At 34.4% G+C, this 23,961-nt stretch overlaps 1 protein-coding gene across 1 annotated transcript; it reads left to right on the top strand.

Moving 5' to 3' along the window:
- The first annotated feature begins 483 nt into the window (after positions 1-483).
- On the top strand, positions 484-23,256 carry LOC110094374 (protoporphyrinogen oxidase, mitochondrial). Its single transcript, XM_020819596.2, has 18 exons — positions 484-640; positions 1,407-1,446; positions 2,231-2,366; positions 2,552-2,617; positions 8,662-8,712; positions 8,814-8,870; positions 10,096-10,181; positions 13,297-13,333; positions 13,477-13,542; positions 14,626-14,666; positions 19,351-19,483; positions 20,360-20,548; positions 20,811-20,885; positions 21,401-21,524; positions 21,673-21,781; positions 21,878-21,952; positions 22,099-22,205; positions 23,017-23,256. Exons 1-18 carry the CDS (start codon positions 604-606, stop codon positions 23,112-23,114), a joined length of 1,527 nt encoding a protein of 508 aa, XP_020675255.1. The 5' UTR covers positions 484-603; the 3' UTR covers positions 23,115-23,256.
- The last annotated feature ends 705 nt before the right edge of the window (positions 23,257-23,961 follow it).

Genomic DNA, 23,961 nt, shown 5'->3' with positions numbered 1-23,961 from the left:
GGACGGTTTTCTAGACTCGAACCCAACCCGCTTCGGGTCCTGGTCAACCCGACATACCCGAATGACCTGTTTCTAACAAAAAATTGCTAGTTTTCAGGTAAAAAACGGGTCTATAACCTCTTTTTTGGGTCAAAATCGAGTCAAACTCCGGTTGCCGGGTCAAAATCAAGTTTTCGGGTCAAAAAAGGGTCAATTTCAGGTCAAAGGGTTAACCCAACCAACCCGATTTTTGAAACGGGTCGAAATGTTGAATATGAACCCGACCCGTTTTGGGTTCGGGTTGACCCTAACCCGAAATTTTCAGGTCGGATTCAAATCGAATTTTCAGGTCGTGTCTAATATTGACACCCCTAGATTTTAGGCACTTTCAAGTTTCAAAGTTGACCCGAAACAGGGTAATCTTAAGTGAATGCTATTTGGATCGTATTCGGGTCGGATAGAGCCGCTCCTAACAAACCCGTTAACAGGTTAATCTGTCCCCGAACATAACCCTGTTTGTCGATTTCTGTCATCCGGTCCTTGCCTTCTTGGCCGACACTCAGACAGCCTGACGCCATTACGATTTACGAGCTGCTTTGCTAAGAACAAAGGCCGCATCTCTTCATGGCTTCACCGGTGGAAAAAGATACGGCATTACAACGTAATCCTCTACTCACTCTCTATTCCGCTCGCTCTTTGATTTTAAGACTTAGATTAGGTTGATGCATGCACCTGGCTACATCTACTCCATTCTCCTTTTCACGTATATGTCAAATCCTAGATTACCGCTATTGCTTGAATGTTTTCGATTTTCGTAATGGAGTAGTACTCCCGGGGAGAGATGCGGCTTCAAGTTGGAATTTTGTCAGATAAATCCCTTCAAAGGCCTATATATTATCAAGCTGACATAATTTGCTACGATTCAATGAGGGGCTTGGCTGATTAAGCTAGCAGAAGCAAAAATAACTGGATAAATTAAAAATTAAGTTTGTAGATTTGTTTTTTTTCGTTCGTGTCAAAATATTGTTATCACAAAATTAACCATAACTTTTTTACTCAACTTTCTGTTGTTTTGACTACCCTGGCTAAAAAATAGATAATTGATGTTATCTGCGTTCTGTATAAGAGAACACAAGTACCATTCTTCAACTGTAATTTGCTAGGTTTCCTGACAGAATGGGGAAAGAAACAATTGAACTAGGAGAGCCTTTGTTGCAACAAGGTATCTCTTTCAACATGATTATAGTTCGTGTGATCCGTTAATTGCAATGCTGACTATTTTGTTATAGTGTTTGTCAGTAATTGGTTTTTAAAACTAGTATATAGTTTTATTATTCTTTTTAAGTGGAGATCATGCTACTTTGCTTTTTATATGGTGCAAATAAGAAATTCATCCTAAATGTTTTTCTAAAAATTTTGATATGCAGATCCAGCGAAATCAGTAGCAGTTGTGGGTGGTGGAGTCAGGTCTGCTCCAAATGCTCCAAAAACTCATTTTGATCAATTATGCCTATTTATTTGAGTTCTTATTATTTGTTTTGCCAATGTTGGCTTTTGTATTTATTCTCTAAAATGGTGGATTTGTTTGTAAAGATTGTTTGAATTAATTGTTGGTATTGCTTCCAATTTCTGGCAATATTTTTACAATTTCTTCTGATTTGTCGTTACTGCATATTATCTATTTTCACAAATTAAATTCCTGTTTTTGTAAATCCCATCCCTGTATTTCATTAATATACACATTGACATTATTAGTTTAATTTTTATGTAGGATTGTGGCTCTGTCAGGTAAACTTTGGGCCTTTATTTTGTAGCTCAAACTGAATAAAAAAGAATGAGAAGAAAAAGAAATGCAGCCCTGTTAATCAATTTCTACATTTATTAGTTTTGATGATTATAACAAAGGATATCTTTTTAAAGTAAATGTCTGGATGATTTTTTGTTATGACCTTAACAAGCGGTGATCAAAATATCATTCCTGGAAGTTGCTTTATTGTGCTCTTACTGCATGGTATGCCGGCCACTCATCCAAGTTGCATTGAAGAAATCTGGCCAAGTACTTCTTTTCCTTGAGGCTAGATGGCAGGGCAAGGAGTGAAAGCAAGTGTCTCTTGTTTGCTTCATATATGTGGCTGATTTCCTACTGGATTTTGTTTCCAACGCATATGTTTTTATTTTTATTTTTATTTTATATTGCTGATAAATTTTGGTGAAACTTCTTAACTGTGACCATAAAAAAATTAATTTTCAGTGGGCTTGCTGCTGCATATAAGCTTAAAACAAATGGGCTGAAGGTCACTCTGTTTGATGTTCAAGATAGAGCTGGAGGGAAAATAAAAAGTACATCAGAAGATGGTTTTATATGGGATGAAGGGGCAAATACAATGGTGAAATCATGAACAATCTCATCTCTTGCTTTGCTAGAATCAAATATTCTTTAAAAGTAAATGCCCTCATTTTAAACACTAAAATAAGGCAACTTGTTCGCCAATGCTGGGTGCATATACACAACTGTAGGTAACAAGCCACTTCCTAGATTTCTCAGCTAAACATCTCCTTCCTTTTCATGCAGACAGAAAGTGAATCTGCAGTTGGAAGATTGCTTGATGATTTGGGACTTCGAGAAAAGCAACAGTTTGTATGTTCTCCTCTATGTGATACCTCAGTTTCAATTTCATGTTTACTATGATCTCAATTAATATTCTCAAAGAATATTTTTTTATTTGTTATGAACACGGTGATACAATTCTAATTATTATGACTTCTCCTGAAATAGGTGAAAATTAAAATAATGAAAGAAATATTTAGAAGATAGAGACCTTAGATTTACTATAACAAAGATTGAATGTATGACATAATTCTAGTTGGTATGATGTCAATAATTATCATTCAATATTATTGTGATGGGTTTAAGTATCTTGAATTCATTATATAAAAGAATAAGGATATATATGAAGATATAGTTTCTAGAGTTAAGTCTGAATTTTTTAAATAGAAAAGTGTATCAAGGCGTTAAAGGTATATTTTATAAATTGCAATTTGGTCAATGATGTTGTATGAATCCAAATATTGGGCTATATAAATATTTTTTATGCAAGTCGCGCATAACAAAAATGAGAACTTTAAAATATGTGGCTAAACCAAGAAGGATAACATGATGAATGAGCAGATCAAAGGAAATGTTAGAGTGATATCTACCGAAGATAAGATGACTGTAGGAAAATTTAGGTACTTTGGACATACAAAAAAAGGGTATAAAAGACACTCATTAGATGACTTAATAAAATTAATGTTAAAGGATTAAGAATAAAATTATTTTGACTTGATGTTATATGAAGTTTCTTAAAATGATTTATGAAGAATAGGTTTAACAACTCATACAATACTCAATAAGAATGAATAAAAAATGACGATTCATAATGTGAACCTCAAATAATTGGGATAAGGATGATAATTATGATGATGATAATGATTCACAGAGAATAAGAAATCATTGTACCAATGCATTAGTTAGATTCTTTAATGTCAAGCTTGGGGTACAAAATGTAATGTTTGCTGTTTTAAATGAATATTTTAAGAGTTAAATGGAATTTTGGATTATACTCTTCAATTTAACCCTACTTTTGGGTTATAATAACATGGTTTTAGTTGTTTTTCTTGGGTTGAAGAATGTACTGTAAAAGATTCCCTCAAATTGAAAGGTAGTTATGACCATGGGCTAGCAAGTTTATCGGCATGATTAATTACACTTATTGAGGCATTAGTGTCTTAGAACCTTAAGCCCTAATGCGGTTTTTCTCTTCAAGATTTTTGCTTGGATGACAATTGCCATTGAAGACCACCTTTTATAACCGTAACACTTATCTAAATCTTTATTTTCAATCTTTTGTTTTGCTATGCTTTTTTCAAGTGTTGGTAGCTAATTGTAATGATCTGTATGTTCATCTTCATCTTTCTTCATAAAGGGTAGGATTTGATTTTTTTCTTAGCATTCATTGCCTTCTATTGGTAAGACTAGGAGGGAGTTGAAGGTAACTTGAATTATAGAGGTCAAATTTATAGTCTAAAGGTTTTTGTTTGAACAGATCTAAAACTAAATAAATGGAGTATAATTTTAGTAGTATTATATATAGTGGGAGGATTGTGACTTTGGACGATCAAGTCATTAATAAGAGTGCACGTTTTAGATATATCAGGTCTATTGTTCAAAGTGATGGTGAAATAGATGGGGATATTATTAGTAGAATTCAAGTTGGATGATTGAAGTGGCGGGATGCATCAGGTCTTTTGTGTGATAGGAATGCATCCCTCAAACTTAAGGGAAAATTCTATAAGATAGTGATGAGACCTGCAATGTTTTATGAAGCAGAATGTTGGCCATTAAAATAGAAGTGTAAAATTAAGTTAAGTGTTGCAGAGATAAGGATGCTCAAGTGGATGAGTGGCTTCACTCTTATATATAGCATGCAAAATGAGTATATACGTAAAAGGTTGGAGTAGCTCCAGTGGTTAACAAGTCTAGTTATGGGCTTAAACAAAGCCCTCTTTCATAGTTTGATAAGTTTTGCTAAGCTATTGTTGAGACTAGTCTTCGTGATAACATAAAAGATCGCTTAGACACACCTTGAAAAGGTCTGTTATCTTGGTAGTCCATGTTGACTACAATATTCTTATAGGGAATAATCAAGAAGTGGTGACTAAGGTCCATCATTGAAAGGCTGCTCATTTCCAATATATTTTTCCTCAAAATAGGCTAATAATTGTTAGAAATCCAAGTTTCTGGCATACTTGTCAATGGCGAATGACGCACAACGGCACAAAGTTTGATAATTAATTAATTAATAATGAATTATGATATAAATATATAAACCTTAAAAAAATTAATTATAATTTATAATTTAAAATTTATAACATGTTAAAAAATAGTCCGTGCTATTTTGATGTGTTGCACCGTGCCAAGAAAATAACGCCCCCCACCATGCGTCATTTTGCGTCATTGACATGTATGATTTATGTGTAAGGCCCGTGATAGGAAACAACCAGTATAAATCCAGTAAGCTACTGGATTTCAGAAAAAACAACAACAGTTATTGTGCAGGTTTTGTGAAAACTGTAGGAAAATATGGGAAAATCACTTGAAATTCAATAGAGGACGAAGAAAAACAACAAGATACAATTGATCCTTTATTTGAGAGGAGGATCGATCTCTCCCAAATCTCTAGACGCCGCTAGGGCCCAAAGAAAACCTAGATATAAGTGATCTCAAATTTCAGCCAAATTTAAGATGTCCTAAGCCTAAGAAAACAAACTATTTAATACATACAAATTAAAAGAAAATCCCTAAACAGTCCCTAAATTCAAATTTCCCTCCTAATTCCCTCAAAAAAAGCTCTCACTAATCTCGCGGTATGCGTAGGAGGCAGAGAAATTCCGCCTTTGTTGGGCTGGCCAGTCCCGTATGGACTAGCCTAACTGGTCCATTGGACCGGTCTAACAATACTCCCCTCCCAAAGATCTACCTTGTTCGCAATGTGGAAAAACGACACCCTCCTCCTTTCCTTCGTCATCACAAACGGTAATAACCTGAAGAGTTTGGTCCTTACACATATGCCCTGGCGTATACCTCTCGTCACATCTGAAACAGATCCCCTTCACTCTCTTCTCCTATAATTCTGTTTATGAGCTTCTTGAAGTTATCTCCAGGTCTTCCTCCGGCAGTCTTCTCCTTCGAAGTCTCCTCAAGAGTACCTGGTGTTGGCTCCTTGGGTGCCAAAAAGTTGGTGGTCATCGTGTACGAGCCTCCTGAATTGTTGCCTCTTGCTCCCTTTTCCAGTCTGATCCTCCACCAACTGAGCTAGCTCCATAGACTCTCCCAAGTCCCGAGATCTCATCACTCTGACTGCTGCATGGATCTTTGGTTTCAGTCCCTTCATAAATTTCTCCTTCATTACAAACTCTGGAAGCCGATCCAATCGACTGGCGAGGTACTCAGATTGCTCACGATACTCCATCACTGCCCCCTTTCGCGTCAAAGCGAAAAACTGCTCGTAGAAGTCCCCTCCCCTGCTGGTTTGGAAATGTTCCAACAGACAGTCCTTAAACTCCCTCTAGGTCCTTATTGGTCGTCTCGTATCCCTCCACTGGTACCATGCTAAAACTTTCCCTTTCAAACACATCCCGACTGTCATCAATCTCTCCCCCCCCGGTCAACCTGTTGACAATAAAGTACATTTTCATCTTATAGATCCACCCATGGGCATTCTCTCCCTTGAAAATAGGCATCTTTTGCTTGCTCACCCTCAGATCACCTCCGTTCCCTCTGTTCCCTTTATAATTTCTTCTTCCCCAAGGGAGTGGTTCCGCCTAAGTGTCCCAATCATCCCTTCTAAGTTCATACCCAAGCTCTTCATCAAATTTCCACCTTTCCCTTTCAAATTATGCACCCCTTGTATCATAACAAGCTCCTCCCCTTTTAGATGCAATCCTCCTTTGGACATAATTATCCATTTCTCTTTTAAATTCGGCACCTCTTCGATCAAAATCAAGGCCTCGCCTTTCCAATTCAGCCAATCCTCTTTCAAATTCAACATCCCTCCACTCATGCCCAACCTCCTCACATCTCTCCGCATACCTTCTACCGGACTCCTCCCTAGGAATAGGTCCTAGGGGAGGCATTTATTTTTGCTCCCTCCAAAATCTCCACCTCTTGATCTTCCTTTTGCCTGGTTGGCTTCAGATTTTCTCCACTTCCGTGGTTGTTGGCGTCCTCCCTCACTTCCGACGGGGATATTTTGGTTTGGCCCTTGAGCACTTTCTTCAACATCTCCTCAATGATGGAAAATTTCTAATTGAACTTTTCATGAATGGCTGAAACATCCTTTTTTAAAATCTGAAACTTGAGTTTGGAGATCTGAAATTTCATATTTCATTTGTTCAATCTCCACTTCGAGGCATTTCTCCAACGCATCCATTTTCTTTGCCGCCATTGATCCCCGAATTTTTGTATAAATAAAAATCTGGACTTCGACTTTCAAAAACAACATCTTTTTTCTTCGAAATCCCAAGAGCAGCCGCTAAAATTCACCAAAACAGCCTACCAAAGGTCCTAAAAACTGCTTTGATACCAATTTTGTATGAAACAACTATAAATCCATAAAACTGCTGGATTTCAGAAAAAGAAAAAAAAAACAGCAGCTATAGTGAGGTTTTGCGAAAACTATAGGAAAATATGAGAAAATCACTTGAAATTCACTAGAGGACGAAAAAAAACAGCAAGATACAATTGATCTTCTATTCGAGAGGAGGATCGATCTCTCCCAAATCTCTAGACGCCACTAGAGCCCAAAGAAAACCTAGATCTAAGTGGTCTCAAATTTCAGCCAAATTCAAGATGCCCTAGCCCCCTAGGAAAACAAACTATTTAATTCATACAAATCAAAGGAAATCCCTAAACAATCCCTACATTCCTATTTCCTCCCAATTCCCTAAAAAAACCTTCCAAAAAAGCTCCCACTAGTCTCGCAGCATTCGTAGGAGGCGGAAAAATTCCGCCTTTGTTGCGCTGGGCCGGTCCTGTGTGAACTGGCTAGACATTGGACCGGTCTAACAGCCCGCTACCACAAGCTTTACCAGAATGCAGGTCCTTTACTCCAGTCACATCATTGATCACATGCAAGGGTCGTCACCTTCGCCATTTGGTTCATTACTTGCAGCCTTTGCATAGTTCACTGCATCAGTCCCTATTTACCGTTGTTAATCACAAGGACCTGCTAGTGATGCGAACCTCACTTAAGAGGTTACTCGTGACTTGGCTCAAGATCCTAGTGTGAAGGGGCTGGAGACAGAAGCCAGGGAGCAAAAAGAAGCTGTAAAGACTCCCTATAAGAGTGTTAAAAGAGCACTGGTATAGTGCGTCTCTCATAGAGCTTAAACAGAGCTTTTGATAAAATAAAATAATGTCTTAAAAGTTTTATTTGATCATATTTATCAAATAAATCCGAATACAATCCAAAAAATGTTGGATCTATGTTTAGTAGTAAACCTTAACCAACCTGTACGCCATGCATTTTGATTTCCCATCGGGTTATTGTAGTTGTTCATAACTTGACAGCTCTAAAATTCAAAGCTTTGATGATCATTTTATAAAATGGCAGTTGCTTACAGATTTGAATGTTGTGAGGAAAATTAACTTCCATGTTGGTTCATGCAGAAATGAGAATTTTATAATGCATGTGTTCTAGAGATTAGGAAGGATATACCAAAAATAAATATATCAGAAAGATTGTCAAACTATCTGAGATTAAAATCGACGTAGTTTGTTTGAATATTAACATTGTTGAAGATGAGACAATGAAATTATAAACTTAGCAAGTTATCAATATGGAGAGAAGATGCGGTAATATGAAAAATACAGAGTTAGTGAGAGAAGATTACAAAGGCAAACGGGCAAAAATAGATTAAAGCTAACTTGACAAAAATTTGAGCAAAATATTTATATAAACTAGAGTTTTCACGCCATGTAACTCCAACAAAATGAATATAGAATAGGGATTCATGATACCGCCTTAAATAATTAATACATGGTTAATGATTCTCCCATTGTTTCTTCTGCGCATCTATCCATCATCAATGTTGAATATGATGATTTAAAATCAACTTTTGAAGTTACTTTCATATGAACAGCCTATTTCTCAAAACAAGCGCTATATTGTGAGGAACGGGATGCCACAATTGGTAATTTTCTCCTTCAGAACTGCACGGCATTTCATTCTTGCTTTGTTCCTTCTTCATGGATATCGTCGGCAGCTGATATTTGTAGTATTTTGGCATGTCAGATTCCTTCAAATCCAGTCGCACTAATCAAAAGCAATATCCTTTCCACACAATCAAAGGTTGTTTTTCTAACTCACTTGCAATAGAACTCTAGTTATCATTTGCAATTTTTCTTAGAAAATGAAAAAACTGATCTTACATTTTTCAGTTCTCAATAAAAATGCACTGCTTATACATAAACTCATTACTATATTCAATTTCTTTGTATGAACCAATTTTAGCTCGTACACTATTGGCACAGTATTCAGCACCCATGCTATTGAACTATTGTGATATCACTTTATTTTGTTCTACTGTACTGGCATGCATTTCGGTGTCTTAGATTTCACCCGTTTCAGTTTTTGGTAAAGATATTCAATATTGACTAGTGCATTTTCCGTATTTACAAAAATATCTGACCAGAAGGGCTCCACATCAGCTAGCTGTAGATAAAATCTCTTCTATGACTCATATATTTCATAGACGATCTTCCTGAAAAATACTCATCAAGTAGTGGGTGAATTATATATATATATAACTTATTACTATATCACAATTCAATATAACAGTAAACATAAAGTGAAGAATCAATATGCATGCTAATCCTTGTACATTGCAGTAGAAAAGCAAATCTATAGATAAGCATATCATTAGAATAATAATCAATTGCATGGCATAAACTATTTAATCACAATGGCAATTGACATAAAATTGATATCATAATCATTATGAGGAAAGATCATATCATTAGGCATAACTCTGCAATACAAAGTTATGCATGGTAATCTTAGCATTTGAATGTCACATAACTTTGCAATTCAAAGTCATAGCGTTTGTTGTAATCCTAACATTTGAATTTCTTAAGCATAGGAGTTAATGATGAACATTCACTTTGAAAATTTTGTAGTTAACGATGGACATTCACATTGAAGATTGACTTTTTTTAATAGCAGAATTGTTAGTTAAAATACAAAAGGAAATAACTTGAGTTGTTTATTTTGTAAGTTATTGGAAAATCCTCTCCATTATGAATGGAAGGTCATGCTCTTTTTGACCATGTTTCATTCAGACGTCCATAATCAACAATATTCTGATGTAGACTTCGTTTGGGACAACTTTCTTGTTGCTGCTTAAAGCAGCTTTCTAGTATAAAAATTTTAATTTTTATAATAAAAAATCACTTTAAGAAGCAGCAAAAAAGCCGTCCCAAACAAAGCCTTAGACTCCATTGAAAATTTGCTTCCATTTCTTCTTCATTGGTTGCTCACCCACTGTGAATTGCATTACAATTATTTGTTGTTGCAGTTGAAGATCCTATTGGAACCATTATCATGGTGGCATTCTGATAAAAGAAGTTCCATGAAGGTGTGTGATACAGTAATACAAGAAAGGTAACGTCTCTCATGATAGTTTGGTGGTACGTGCTTTTAGAAATATAGATTGTTTTGCTTTTTTTTTTTTTATGGTTTTTCTCTTGGCATGCCACATTGAATTTTAACCAAGTGATATCTGAATAATTTTCCTCAATATTTTTGTTTTTTTTTTTCTTTTTTTAAAAATTTTGCTCATCTTTCTTGAGCTCCAGAAACAATTATTTTTTCCTTGTATGTATATTATCATAAATAATTTCGCATGGTAAGATTAACTCCGAGCCATACATAAAAATTAGATGAAATTTACCATAGAGTATAAAAGTTATTTTGACAATTAACCTAGCCCAGACTTGTAACTTATTGTCTTCAACCATTAGCATCAAGTTGGTTATTAAAATTTTGCAACTTTCTATGCTATGCGATGCATGAATTCAAAATCATTCATGGCCTAACAAATCTGACACTTCACTATGACAATGGTTCAAATTCATTGCCCTAACCCGAATCGTCACCTTCACAGGACGATTAGTTGATAAGATCGTACTTTCAAAACCCTAAATGTTACCAATGGTGGCTCAGATGGTCAACAATATATATAAAACGGCATCATAGTTGGACACAGGCAACAATGCCCTATACCATCCAATGATGTCACATTGACATTGTAAATAAGTTGTATATAGCTTGCCCACATTTAAAAACAGAAAGAAGAAAAAAAAAGGTGAATGGCATATCTTTAGATGCCCTCAAAAAGTAGTCATCTGCTGGTGGTGATGCATAAATATGTATGAAGGTATATACCCCCATTATTTATATAAAAATACATGAATTGAAAAGAGGAGGGGAGGGGGGTTCAACGTTCAGCAAGTGCATAGGGAGTTGGATGGCCTCCTTTAGTAGTTTTTTTTTAAGTTTAAAAGCTCATCTCCACATTGCCCATAGGTTTCTTTCTTTTTTGCACTTAGCACCCGAACGTCCTTTTGTTTCTTTCCCTCCAACTCTCTATTTCCCTCTCACTTGCTCACTTTTTTGCTCGTTCTGTCACAAATACCTTGTGACAATGATCATAAATGAGAGATAGACTTTGAGCTCATCACAGGTTACTCATTCATGTCATTTTGTTATGCTAGGAACCTTTTTTCAATAGATTTTATGTGATTTCGTGTATAAAATACGCCACACAAATGCCCTTAAATACCTTTAATGGTTTAGTGGGATGTGATTTTTGGCTGTTGTGGGAAGGAGGAGGCGGGGTCCAAAGCATTTCCTTTAGTGGCTTATCAAGATGGTCCACTTTTGCTACCCTTCGTAGGAAAAAAAGGGAAGATGGATGCAAAAGCTTCCTAAAATTCACCCAAAAAAAATTTAAACAATGAAAAAGGGAATGCTAGAAAAAAAAAAGACAAAACAAATAATCTCATACAAATTTGTGAATAAAAAAGAACAAGAACATTGTTACGTGAGCTTCAATTATAACTTGTCACCTTTGAGAACATGGATACAAGTGAACTTATGAAAGAAAATGAGTAAAATAATGTATAAGAAGTGTGCTAAATGATGCATCGGCAATGTAAAATATTAAAAATTTTGAGACAAGCATGCTTGTCAAAGAACTCATCATCAACAAGTTTTGAGGACTCCTGTCAACAAATCCTATGCAAGTTTTGAGTCTTAGCTTGGCCTAGAGTTCAGATAGTTTGTGGCCTTATTTTATAGACTTGTATTGGCTAAATAGGAGTGTTTGCTTCAATAGAATCACTTATAGTATTAGACATTTATTGTTCTTAATGATTAGCTATGGGAATTTTTATTGAGAATTTAATTTCTTAGGATGTTGATTTCTTTTGTGTTGAGCCCTCTCAATTTTGTGTAATGAGTTAGATCCTTTGACGTGTTTCCTTTGTATTCCCTACCACAACCTTGAGGTTTTTGAGTTTTTCATTAAGTTCCCATTATTATTTTTGGTATGCCCCTTCTTACAATAGTTACATCATGGTTGTCTTTATGATAAATTTTTTGTCTTCATTCTTGGTTTGTCAAGTCCCAAATCCTGGATGAGAAAAGTGGATGATTGCGTTAGGTTGTCGATAGCCAGCATAAATTTTGTTCAATGAATATGGCATGAATCATTTATTCTTGGTTTGTTCAATGACTTTAAGTTATTCTTCTTGAATTTTTCCTTTTGTGGTCGTCGTGGTCAATCCTTCTAAGCTTGGTGCTTCCAACATGTATGTTTTTTACCCTTCCTCAACCCTTACTAGGGATAAATCTTCATTGAATAATGCTAGAACTTCTTTTCCAAAGATTTAGAAATGAACTTGGTCAAACGATGCTAAAACCTTCAAGGAATTTAGATATTTCATCTTTTTTCTACATGCTATTTAAGTTTAGTCTTGAAATCCTTATAGTGATTTAACTCCAACTAAAATTTTTCCATTGCATTGAAGTATTCTATAATAGACATGTTTCTTTTTTTGGTAGTCGAGAGTTTTGTCTTGATCTCATATACATATTTATATATATATATATATATATAATTTATATATATATATATATATATATATATATCTTGATCTATAAGTAGATTTGTATCTCAACAGCCCTAACTTTATTTGTTGTTATTAGGAATATCTAAGGTCTACTTCCATATCATGGAGTTTTGTATCCATTTCATAATCATAGAATTATTTTCATCCCAAAGTGTGGACTTTGGATCTTTAAGAATTGGTGGAATATTTATCAATTAGTTGAGTTTCCCTTTTCCTTTCAATTTTTTTTTTTTCACAATTTGAAACCACTTCACATTATTTCTTTCATTTAGTCAGAATGAAGCTTGCATACTCTGAAATTCTCCCTTGGTTGGATTGTTTTGGTTCTCATTATTCATGATAATTGGGTCTCCTGAAAAGAAATTAAAGATTTCATAGATGGGAAATGTAATGGCAGCAATAAATGAATATAATAAGATTCTGGAGTGAGAATTCAAGCAGCATACAGATCGGAAAGGAGGATTATATATATTGAGCATCAAAACCATGTTCTGAAAATTTATAATATGATTATTCAGCTGGAAATGATGTAAAATTTTGATTTTAATAATGACTTGAACATGTCTTTTATTTTATCCTTTCAGCGTGGGCCAGTTCTTTAAACGCCACTTTGGAACTGAGGTGTGTGGACCTTTTTGGGAAGTTAAATAAGCATCGGCTTATCTTATCCCTTTTTTACTGTTTCCAACGTTAATAATTTAATTTTCATGTTGAATGAAATTGTAGTGATGTGCTTACCAAGTCATTCTGTTTTCCCAGTATAGGTGGTTGATTATCTGATTGACCCTTTTGTGGCTGGTACCAGTGCTAGCGATCCTGAATCTCTCTCTGTGAGCACCCGTGTTATTTCCATGTTTAAAATGATTACTGCCACTAGATTTTGGCTGAAGATGTTTGTTGCTTTAAATTTATTTTTTTAACTTTTTTTTTTTTTTGCTTCAAGACTTCTAGATGGGGCTATCAGTGAACTAATTCGCTTGCTGAACGACTTAATATTTGTGGATATAAGGTTTATTTGTATTTGTTTCTAAAGATTTTAAAGGTCAATATTTAAATGAGCATTTTTGAACATTGACCCACTCATTCATTTATATTTGTGGTCATGCTTATTTAATGTTCTACAAGTAACTCAGCATGATAAAATGCTCATTTAATAATGACTTCACTATTTTTTTAATTACTTATTCTATGTTCCTGTATCTACTTTTTTTATTTCTTATGAACTTCAGAAATTATGCACATTTATAAGATATAAGTATGATAAAAAAAAAGATAAAATGATCAAAATAGTCCCTTGACTTTTTATGAATGATCAAAATAGTCCTCAACTGAATTAAAAGATCATTTTGGTCCCTTAAATCTTTAAAAAAGAATCAAAGTAATCTCATAGTGGAACTATTTTGGTTCCTTTTTAAGGAATTGAGATACCAAAATAATCCTTAATTTCTTTTTGACATGTGTGCTTCACAACTTATTAGCATACTAGCTATTGAATTTAGTTAATTTTGGTTGAAAAATTAAGAATGCATATATATTTTATAATAAGGCTATATATTTAAATCTTAGTATCTACATAGAGTTAGTTAAGGTTGATTCGGACCTGAACTCCATAAGAAAATAAATATGCAAGCTTCAACTAGATTTTAAAACTTATGTCATTGTCAAATTTTGCTCGAACTCTAAGAAAATTAATGAACCAACTTGTATAAGATTACATTCAGCCGTACTGCATTCATTTACATCATACTTCTGGAATTGAATATCTGTTTGGTTACTCATGGATCCTTTTTTTCCCCTTTTTTTGAGGTTTTACTGCCATGATGTGTCATCATAATTTTGTGGAACTTGTATAGTGTTGTTGTAAGAATCTGTCAATAGCCTTCTATGATTATTAAATTGTTTCATGTTTGCAGATGCGTCATGCATTTCCACAGTTATGGAATTTAGAAAAAAAGTAAGTTTCTCTGTTCAGATATTTTTTTGTTTGTTTCCTAAAGAATGCCAGAGATCTTATCAAAAGAAATTAGTTTGGTTCTAAGCTTATAATCTGTTAATCCGAAAATTGAGTTGGACAAATGGTTAGCTCATAAGCAATATCTGGCCATTTGGGTATGTCTTTATGACTTCTTTCTTTGCCATGATTCCTTATAAGAAAGGCATGCGAAAAGAGTAGTCTTCTTTAATTTTATTGCGAAGTCTGATGTTCAACCAGGTTACTTCTAATCAAATGAAAATATGTTGTGGTTTTATTTTGGAATATCTATTGACTGACCTTCACTGAATAGAGAAAATATGGCAAGTTTAAGATATATCTATATTGAATGATGCTGACTATGATGATGTTATAGACCTGTAGTAATATCACTTCAAGTAGTAGCATTATGGTTATGATGAGGATTAATAGAATATTATCACAACTGAATATTTCTACTCTCGTTTCCCTGCTACTTTCATTGTCTATCATAATTTTGATTTAAATGTTCTACTGTGTGCTTTCTCCTTTTTACCTTTTCGGTGCTTCCCTCTATAATGGAGGAGCCAAGATCCACCATGTTTATGGATGATATATGCCTTTATAAAACATGAAAGCACTAAATCTAAGATAACTCTAAATACAAGAAAATATGTTACAATTGATTTCAATAATTTTTTATATCTATGAAACAATCACAACTATATATATTTTAAAAACTGTTAAATTTTTCCTGATTCATCACTAACATTAAAGGAATTAGAAAAAATATAAAAAATAGGATTTATGTTTGCACATCATGATAATTTATAATTATGTTAATTGAAATTAATGTATTCTGTGAATTTGAATAATAATAATAATGGATGCAAGAAAGTAAGTACATTAAAAATTGTTCAATGTGAATAAGTTTGAGAACGCAACGTGTGAAATTTTGATTTTGGAAATACTTAGAGGTTGATGCAAGATAAATATGGTCGTCAGTTTATTTTTATATTAAATTTTAACCTGATGTCTATTTAATTTAAACACGTTTTAAATATCTCTTATATATGCTATAAGAACACATTATAGTGTTTATTTCCTTAAAGTTTAACTCCCTAGTTTATATATAACGGGTTGTAGCCTTGTATTAGGGCGCTTGATTGAGACTGAATGATTAAATGAAATAATGAACGGTGAAGCTCCTCTTCTATCTCTCTTTCTTTCTATCCCTATCTCAAGTGTAGAAAATGCTATATTGAAATTTTAACATGGGCTTATACATCTTCTCTCTCTCTCTCTCTCTCTCTCTCTCTCTCTCTCTCTCTCTCTCTCTCTATATATATATATATATATATAAGAGAGAGAGAGAGAGGTAGATATCGATTGCTGAATTCTGATATAAGAGAGAGAGAGAAAGGTAGTCGATTGCTGAATTCTGATATTATTAAGGTACTTTAATGCTAAACAAAAGCTCTATGATCGAGGGGATCAATATGTGCCGTCTGATTACACATTTAGAATTTTCTTCGGATCTTCTTCATATTTACGGAGCATGTCACTCCCAAAAATTTTTAAATAACCTCCCCCTCTTCACATGGAGAAGGTGAAGATCTTGGGTTAAAAATTCAAGAGAGCTTTGAAGCTTGAAGAATCTTGGAGATCCACTGGAACACCCCATCGACGAACACTTGTAGCCGTCAGACCCAACTATGGTCCTCAGATCACTGTCACTCGACTACGGTACTTTCGACCTTACATAACTACCTGACTACGACCCTCGGACCATCGTCGACAGGCTACAGGCCCCCGATCACCATCGCCCGACTACAGTCATTCCTACCTCTCTGGCCCACAAACTACGTTCCTCGGATCACTGTCGCCCGACTACGATTCTCGGGCCATCTTCACCTGATCGCGGTCCTTCAAACTACAGTCCTCAAACTACCGTTCTCAGACTACCATTATCCAACTACAATTCTTAGACCACTGTTGCTATGGTGGCCCAATTACGGTCCCTTTGGCCTACTTCATTTGACTATAGTCTTTTTGACCTCTGTCGTTTGCCAACTATGGTCCTCAGACCACTATCGACCTACTATTGTCCTTTCGACCTACGTTGCTTGGCCGCTTGCTGACTACGATTCTTGGACCACCTTCTCTTGACTACATTCCTCGGGCCTTAGTTGCTCGCCAACTAACGTCCTTGAACCACAGTCACTCAACTACAGTCTTCAGGCTACCGCCGCCCGACCACAGTTCTTTTGCCCTCCGTCACCCGCAGACTACGGTTCTCGGATAAATTTTGCTCGATTTTGATCCTTCCAACCTCAGTTGTCTGTCGACAACTATCCTCCGATGACTATTCGAACTACTACAGTTCTTCTTACTTTTGTCGCCCGTCGATTATAGTCTCTAACCATGGTTGCCTAACAATGGTCCTTCTGACCTCCTTCGCTCATCATCTAAGATCCTAAGACCAATATATATATATATATATGCTACATTGTGCCAACACCTTCTTCCGATGAATGCATCATTTGTAAGGAACTACAAACACTAGTGAAATCATTTAAATTGAGCAAGACCCTGTGTTTTTTTTTTTCATTTTTCAATGTTTTCTACATACAATTTAAGCTATGCCTTATGATTGTTGCACCTTCTCTTTTATCTGTGTGTTGAATCTTCGTACAAAACTAGAATGCTCAGGTGGATGAGTGGCTTTACTCTTAGAGACAATGTGAAATGAGCATACACATGAAAAGGTTGGATTAGCTCCAGTGGCAGATGAGAAATTAGAGAGTCACCTTAAATGGCTTGGTCACATAAAACGTCGTCCTTCTGATGACTTGATTAAGAGTGTAGATGTATTAGATTTGACTTATATAAGAGAGATTAGAAAACATTAGAAATTAACTTTTCTTAGATTTAAATGAAAATTTGATTGTTGACATGACACAATGGAGAAAAAAATATTAATGTAGCCGACCCCATGTAGTGGGATAAAGGCTTAATGTTTGTTGGCGTTGTATAAAAAAATATTCAATGTTCATGCTTGTCATGTATCATTTCTTGATATAGTATCAAAATAGATATCAAATAAAGAAACACAAAAGAGGAGCCACGACAACTCCTTTTTTTCATTGAATTATTCTCAATCGAACATCGAAATGCAAGACGAATCTTCTCATAATTACACTTATATTGACTATGGTTCATAATACATTTGCAAACTATATTAAACTTTTTAAGAAAGAAAATAAATGTAATAATGTGTGCTTATCAAATTTAAAACATGTGAAAATTAAAGAGACTCACTTAAAATTTAATGTGGAAAATGTTGCACATGAAAATCAAATAAGCACATTTTTAAATTTTTATATGTTGAAAATAATCTAAAAATCGTGCTTGTCTTGTTTTTTGGGCTAAATGAAACTCATTATAGAAGAGTCGGATTGTGGCAGTGGAGTTGGAGCTGGGTCATGCACAGCTATAAGCATGCTTGGAAGTATGCAAGCACTTTAGTCGGGTGGTCATGATTTGTTCGATGACCACATCATGAAGGACTAATGGGCTTGTTTGTGATTGGATAATCTGGAGGTTTTGGAGCTGGATGTTGACATAGAGCATGAATTATGAGCTAAAATCCCTGTATAGTTTAATTCTGATTGTGGAGGCAATATGAATTATGAGCTCTATGCATTTTATAAGAGAGAGAGAGAGAGAGAAGATTTTGTTTTTAGAGAAAGCGGATGAGGTAGGAGAGATCGGATGAGGTATTGTGGGAAGTGGGGAGTGCTATTAGTACCAAGACTTGGAGAGGAGCTGCACGACATGTCAGAGAGCTGAGTTGGTATGATAATGATAATTAAGATGTCATTATCATGAGTGAATTAACTTGAATTAAAAAAAAAAAGCAATATTTTAAGGGGTGCAATTGCATCCATTTTAATGTACGTACAATCTCCCCTGTCTATACTTAGATGAACTAAAGAAGCCTTAAGAATGTTCCAATTTAGTGGAGTAAATTTAGGTTCCTAGGCTGTGTAATGTCATGATTGGTGTGAGTATACTAGCATGTCAGTTAATACGAATGTAAAATGATTATAAATCTTATCAAAAACACAATTGTAGTTGGGACAAATAAAAAGATGAGACACAGTTGACCTTATCAACTAAACATTGTGACATTAAAGCAGACCAACTGAGAGGTCATTGTCATGGAACAAATCTGTAAATTTAGTGCAACCGGTGTACCATGTTCACCAGGCTTATTAGCTGAACTGGACCTACCTCCGTTTCCCTGCTAGCCAAGGCCTAAGGTTAAGGAAAGAGTGTGCATTAACCGATCTAATCCTGCCTGTTCAGGTCAGTTCTGAAACTTTGCAATACTATGTTGAGCAAAAGATTTCTAAGACTGGATGCTAACTATATAAGATGACAATCAATTTATGATAATTGAAATGGCAAAAGATAATAAAAAGTTTATGATGTGAAATGACCAAGTGAGAACTTTTTTTTTCTATGTTGAGACTGTTGTCATTATTTCTTCATCAAACAATTTATATCTTTAGATGTTTGTTTGAACTTGTCAACTAAACTTCATCTTTCCTTGAGATGGACACGAAAGAACATTTTTTGACCAGTGGTCAGAAACTTAGACAAATTTTTTTTTTCTCTTCAGGTTTGGTTCAGTCATAGTTGGGGCAATTCGATCTAAGGCTTCTGGAAAACCCAAGGATAATGTTCCAAGTAGAAGTTCTTCGGATAAGAAAAAGCACCAGAGAGGTTCATTTTCATTTCATGGTGGAATGCAGGTGATGTTATCTATTATTTGCTTTCTTGTAATCTGCATCTTTTCTGAATAACCAAAATGGAACCTAACATTTTAAATTATGATAGCTTAACCTTTTATGATTATTTGATGGATGCCTGAGTGGTTATTTGTTAGCCTTTACGCACTCCAATCATTCATCTGTTTTGTTGCAGACTAATCTTGAACATGAGAAACTGATGACAATCGTTCCCCTTCTCTCATCTTGATTCATACCATTATTATTCGGAGATGAAACTTTTTCAGGAAATTGGAGCCTCCTGTTGCTACTTTGAAATATTGCGACCATGCCTCATTGTCACATTGACAATTTGTACTCTTTTGAGCATAAATGTTATACGGGATATTGCTAAACTTAATTTATTAATGTGAAGCGTAATGCTCTTTCCCGATGATTTTGATGTAAAATACAGATAAATATTTTATGTATTATCACTACAAATGCTTGTGTTGAAACTATAAGAAATTAGGAGAGGCAAATTCACGATCCAGAATAACTTTTTCATGCTAGCTTGTTATATCAAACAAAATTTCTTTCTTAAGAATGCACGTAAGAGTGCAGAATAAATAAATCTAATATTGTAAAAGGGAAATCCCTATACAAATCAACATATCATCTCAATAATGGGAAGAAATTTTATCAAGCTTCAAATCTAGGATGTTATATTATTTATAATCTCTACTGTAGGGTTTGATGTTGAAATAATCTAGTCCGTTAATTTATCTAGAGTACTTCACACCAAGCTTCTTCTACCTGCAATCTCTTCAATGGAATTGTTGGACCATCTGCCCAAGTAGTTTCTCTCGATGGCATCTAGTATATATTATATGCTTTAACCTGTAACTTCTTGCTTTGTAGACACTCACGAATATACTAAGCTGCAAGGTTGGTGGGGAAAGTTTGAAACTAAACTCCAAAGTGTTATCACTATCTTATGACTCTGTTGGAGATTCTCCATGCAATGGTTGGTCTATTTCTTATGCTGCAAACCATGTTAATGACTCGGATCTTATGAAAAGCCAAGTATTTGATGCAGTCATAATGACGGTAATTGATCTTTGCTACATATTCAAGGAAGCTATCTTTGATTATAACTTGTTAAATATCTGATAAAAACTTACTATTTGTTTCCTTAGTATATGCTTTATTATCAAAGTTCAATTCTATCATTTAGTTTGCTCTTGAAACAAATTTTTTATACACGTACATTTTCATATATGTAAGTTTCTAAATTAATCAACTCAAAAGTAATTTCTTCTGAACCATTATTCAAAAGTGGTGAAGCATTGATTTTTTTTTCTTTTTGTAGGCTCCATTATGTGATGTTCAAGAGATGAAATTCAAAGAAAGAGGAAATCCTTTCAACCTTGATTTCCTCCCCAAGGTATTTTTCTTCACCTTGACTCTTACTTTATGATGTGGTATGCTATGGAAGAAGGAGGTAGCACAAAGAACAAACAGAGAAACATTGATAACTGTAGAAAAATATATTATTAAAACTATGCTATTTTCTTCTTCCCTGGAAGAAGATATACGAGAACTCATTCTCTTGCTAAAAATAGCCATTCCAAGAAAAGCTACGCCGTTACTCTACGTCTGTAAATAGAAACTAAAAGAGGGGTACTAAAACATCCTAACAGTAAATCATAAGCAATGAGTGATAAAATGAACCGTAGGAAAGTAACGGTTATGCTGCACCGCATCACTTTATGTTGTGAACACATCTGTGTAAGTGAGGAAAGGGAAGGCCATGCTAATGTGATTAACCCTGAGAACAGTTATTATTGGCGCTTAGATATAAAATCATTGATCGTTAGCAGTTTTATTCAATCTCTGTTGACTTCTGGGTTCACCTGGAAGATATTTGCTCTTTATTTATCTCCTGCCACTGCTGTGCAGGTGAACTATGTACCCGTATCAGTCATGATCACAGCCTTCAAAAAGGAGTGTGTGAAAAGGCCCTTAGAAGGGTTTGGAGTTCTTGTGCCTTCCAAAGAACAAGAAAATGGTTTGAAGACCCTTGGTAAATAAATGAATTGTAGATAAAATATTAACTCAAGTAGTTGATCTTTTTTTTTTTTCTTTCCATCGAGTGATTGTCGGAAACCTCATCTTCTGCCAACTTCTCGTATGATCTTAACAAAGGAAATTTAATTTTTATTTTCTTTCAGGTACCCTATTTTCATCCATGATGTTCCCAGATCGTGCTCCAAAAAATCAGTATTTATATACCACATTTGTTGGGGGTAGTCGGAACAGGAATCTAGCTGGAGCTTCATTGTATGAGCCATAATTGTTTCTTATATTTTTGCAAATGTATCTCCTGATTTTAGTTGAAGTAATTATAATTTCGTGTATATGGAACATGTTATGTAGAAATGAGATACAAGAAGTTGTGACTGCTGACCTTAGGAAGCTTTTGGGTGTAGAAGGACAACCAACATTTATGAGGTATGGAGAATATTTATTGCAGTCTTGGTTTTATGTCTTTTCTTAAAGTGATGTGAGCATCTTGTTTAAGTTTGAATTTTTCTTCATGATGTCCTGTCTTTTGTATTGTGTAAATTTGATGAGGTTACTATCTTACCAAATTTCAGGCATATCTATTGGAAGAAAGCTTTTCCCTTGTATGGTCTAGATTATGACTTAGTTCTAGAAGCCATAGAAAAGATGGAGAAAAAGCTTCCAGGATTCTTTTATGCAGGCAAGTTGTAATCTCATTCGTTTCGGAAAATGTGCTGCTTGCGTTTACTTAATAATCTAGCATTTTTTTTCCCTTTAGACCAAAATATTCATCATCAAGCATTTCACAATCTATAGTTGAGATCCATGGTGTATCCTACAAATGTTGCATGGACTAGTATCTCCGGTTGTCAGATAAAGTAATGCACAACTGCCGAAGCATTATATGACCTTTTTCACCACACTTATTTAAAACAACTCAGCATACTTTTAAAATCATGAGATTCCTCGTGGTTTTCTCTCCCTGCTTTATGAGTGACTAAAATCTAAATTTGTACACACCAAATGTCATTTCAAACACCATTTAGGTTCTTCCGCATGTTGATGCACATCATCATCATCGTTATTAGCCTTATCTCAATTATTTGGAGCTGACTTTATGAATCCTCATTATTTTTCATTTCGGTTGAGTATCGCTTCAATCTTAAACCTAATTTATGCAATCTAAATGTGTATTATTATTATTATTTTTCAAATTATTATTGGTCTACTTTTTTGCTTTAATCAAACAAAATTAATTTTATCTATCTATGTTATTAATGCATCATGTATTTTTTACATGCCCAAATCATCAAAGCTATTTTTTGCTCCCATGGCTTCACTTGATGATACTCTCATTCCTAACCAAACATTCTTTCTATTTCTTGCATTCTTTCTGAAATTGTTTATAACATGTAATCTTATTTCTGATTTGGTGAAGCCATATCAATTCTATCTGTATGTGTCATTTTCTCGTTCATATGTTGCCATCAACGTTAGTATCATTTGCGCAGGTAACAATAAGGGTGGTTTGTCTGTTGATAAATGCTTATATTCGGGTCTGCAAGCGGCTGAGCGTGTAATCTCCTATCTGAATGAACAAAAATTTTAAACAAGTATGATAGTTGAACCAAAAACTCTGGTCATATCTTTTCATCATTTATGTTATTCTTTGCTTTTTCCTTCTGAATTATGACTGAATAATATTCGAATGTGGAATCCAGAATTTTTGGAGGAATCCTTGTCAATTTTCAGAGAGTTTCAAGCAGCTATAATTTTGGAAGAAAAGTGAATGCATTGCATTTCTAAAGCAAATCCAAAGTAAATGCAGTGTATTTTATTTTGTTCATTTTTTAGGTAAAGCGTTCTCACCCATTTTGGCCTAGAACGATTTACACTGGTTGCTCGTTTGCTTTACCACTAACGACCACCGACAACTACCTCCCGCCATCACTAGCCAAACTCATTAATAGCATAATTTCATCAATTCCATTAAAAAAAAAATCAAATATCATAATTTTGATTTAGAAAAAAAACAATTAAAATCATATGTATTGAACATCTTAACATAGCAAATTAGTTTATTGTACTTATATGATACAAAAAGTATTATTTTAAATTTTATTATTATCAGAAGTTCAGGAAAAAATCATGAACCTTTGCCAGAAGAAATTCGATAAAACGCGTTTTACATATTACTTTCATTCTTGAAAAACACTCAAATATCTCATTTTGGCAATATCAAAAATAAATTATCTATTTTAATTTTTTTATTCAAATAATAAATTTTTTCCCAAATTCTAGAATGATATCTACAATGTAGGTACAACTTATCTTTAATACCCATCCAATATTTTGCTAAGCTATCTTTTGGGGCGATTGCATCTTTCCATAAAATTAATTATCAAATAACTGTAAAAGACAATTTTTTAAATTCTAGTATTTAAAAAAAAAATTCT

Source organism: Dendrobium catenatum, unplaced genomic scaffold (assembly GCF_001605985.2).
Source record: "Dendrobium catenatum unplaced genomic scaffold, ASM160598v2 fragScaff_scaffold_745, whole genome shotgun sequence".
NCBI lineage: Eukaryota > Viridiplantae > Streptophyta > Magnoliopsida > Asparagales > Orchidaceae > Dendrobium > Dendrobium catenatum.
This window is presented reverse-complemented; position numbering and strand designations above follow the sequence as displayed.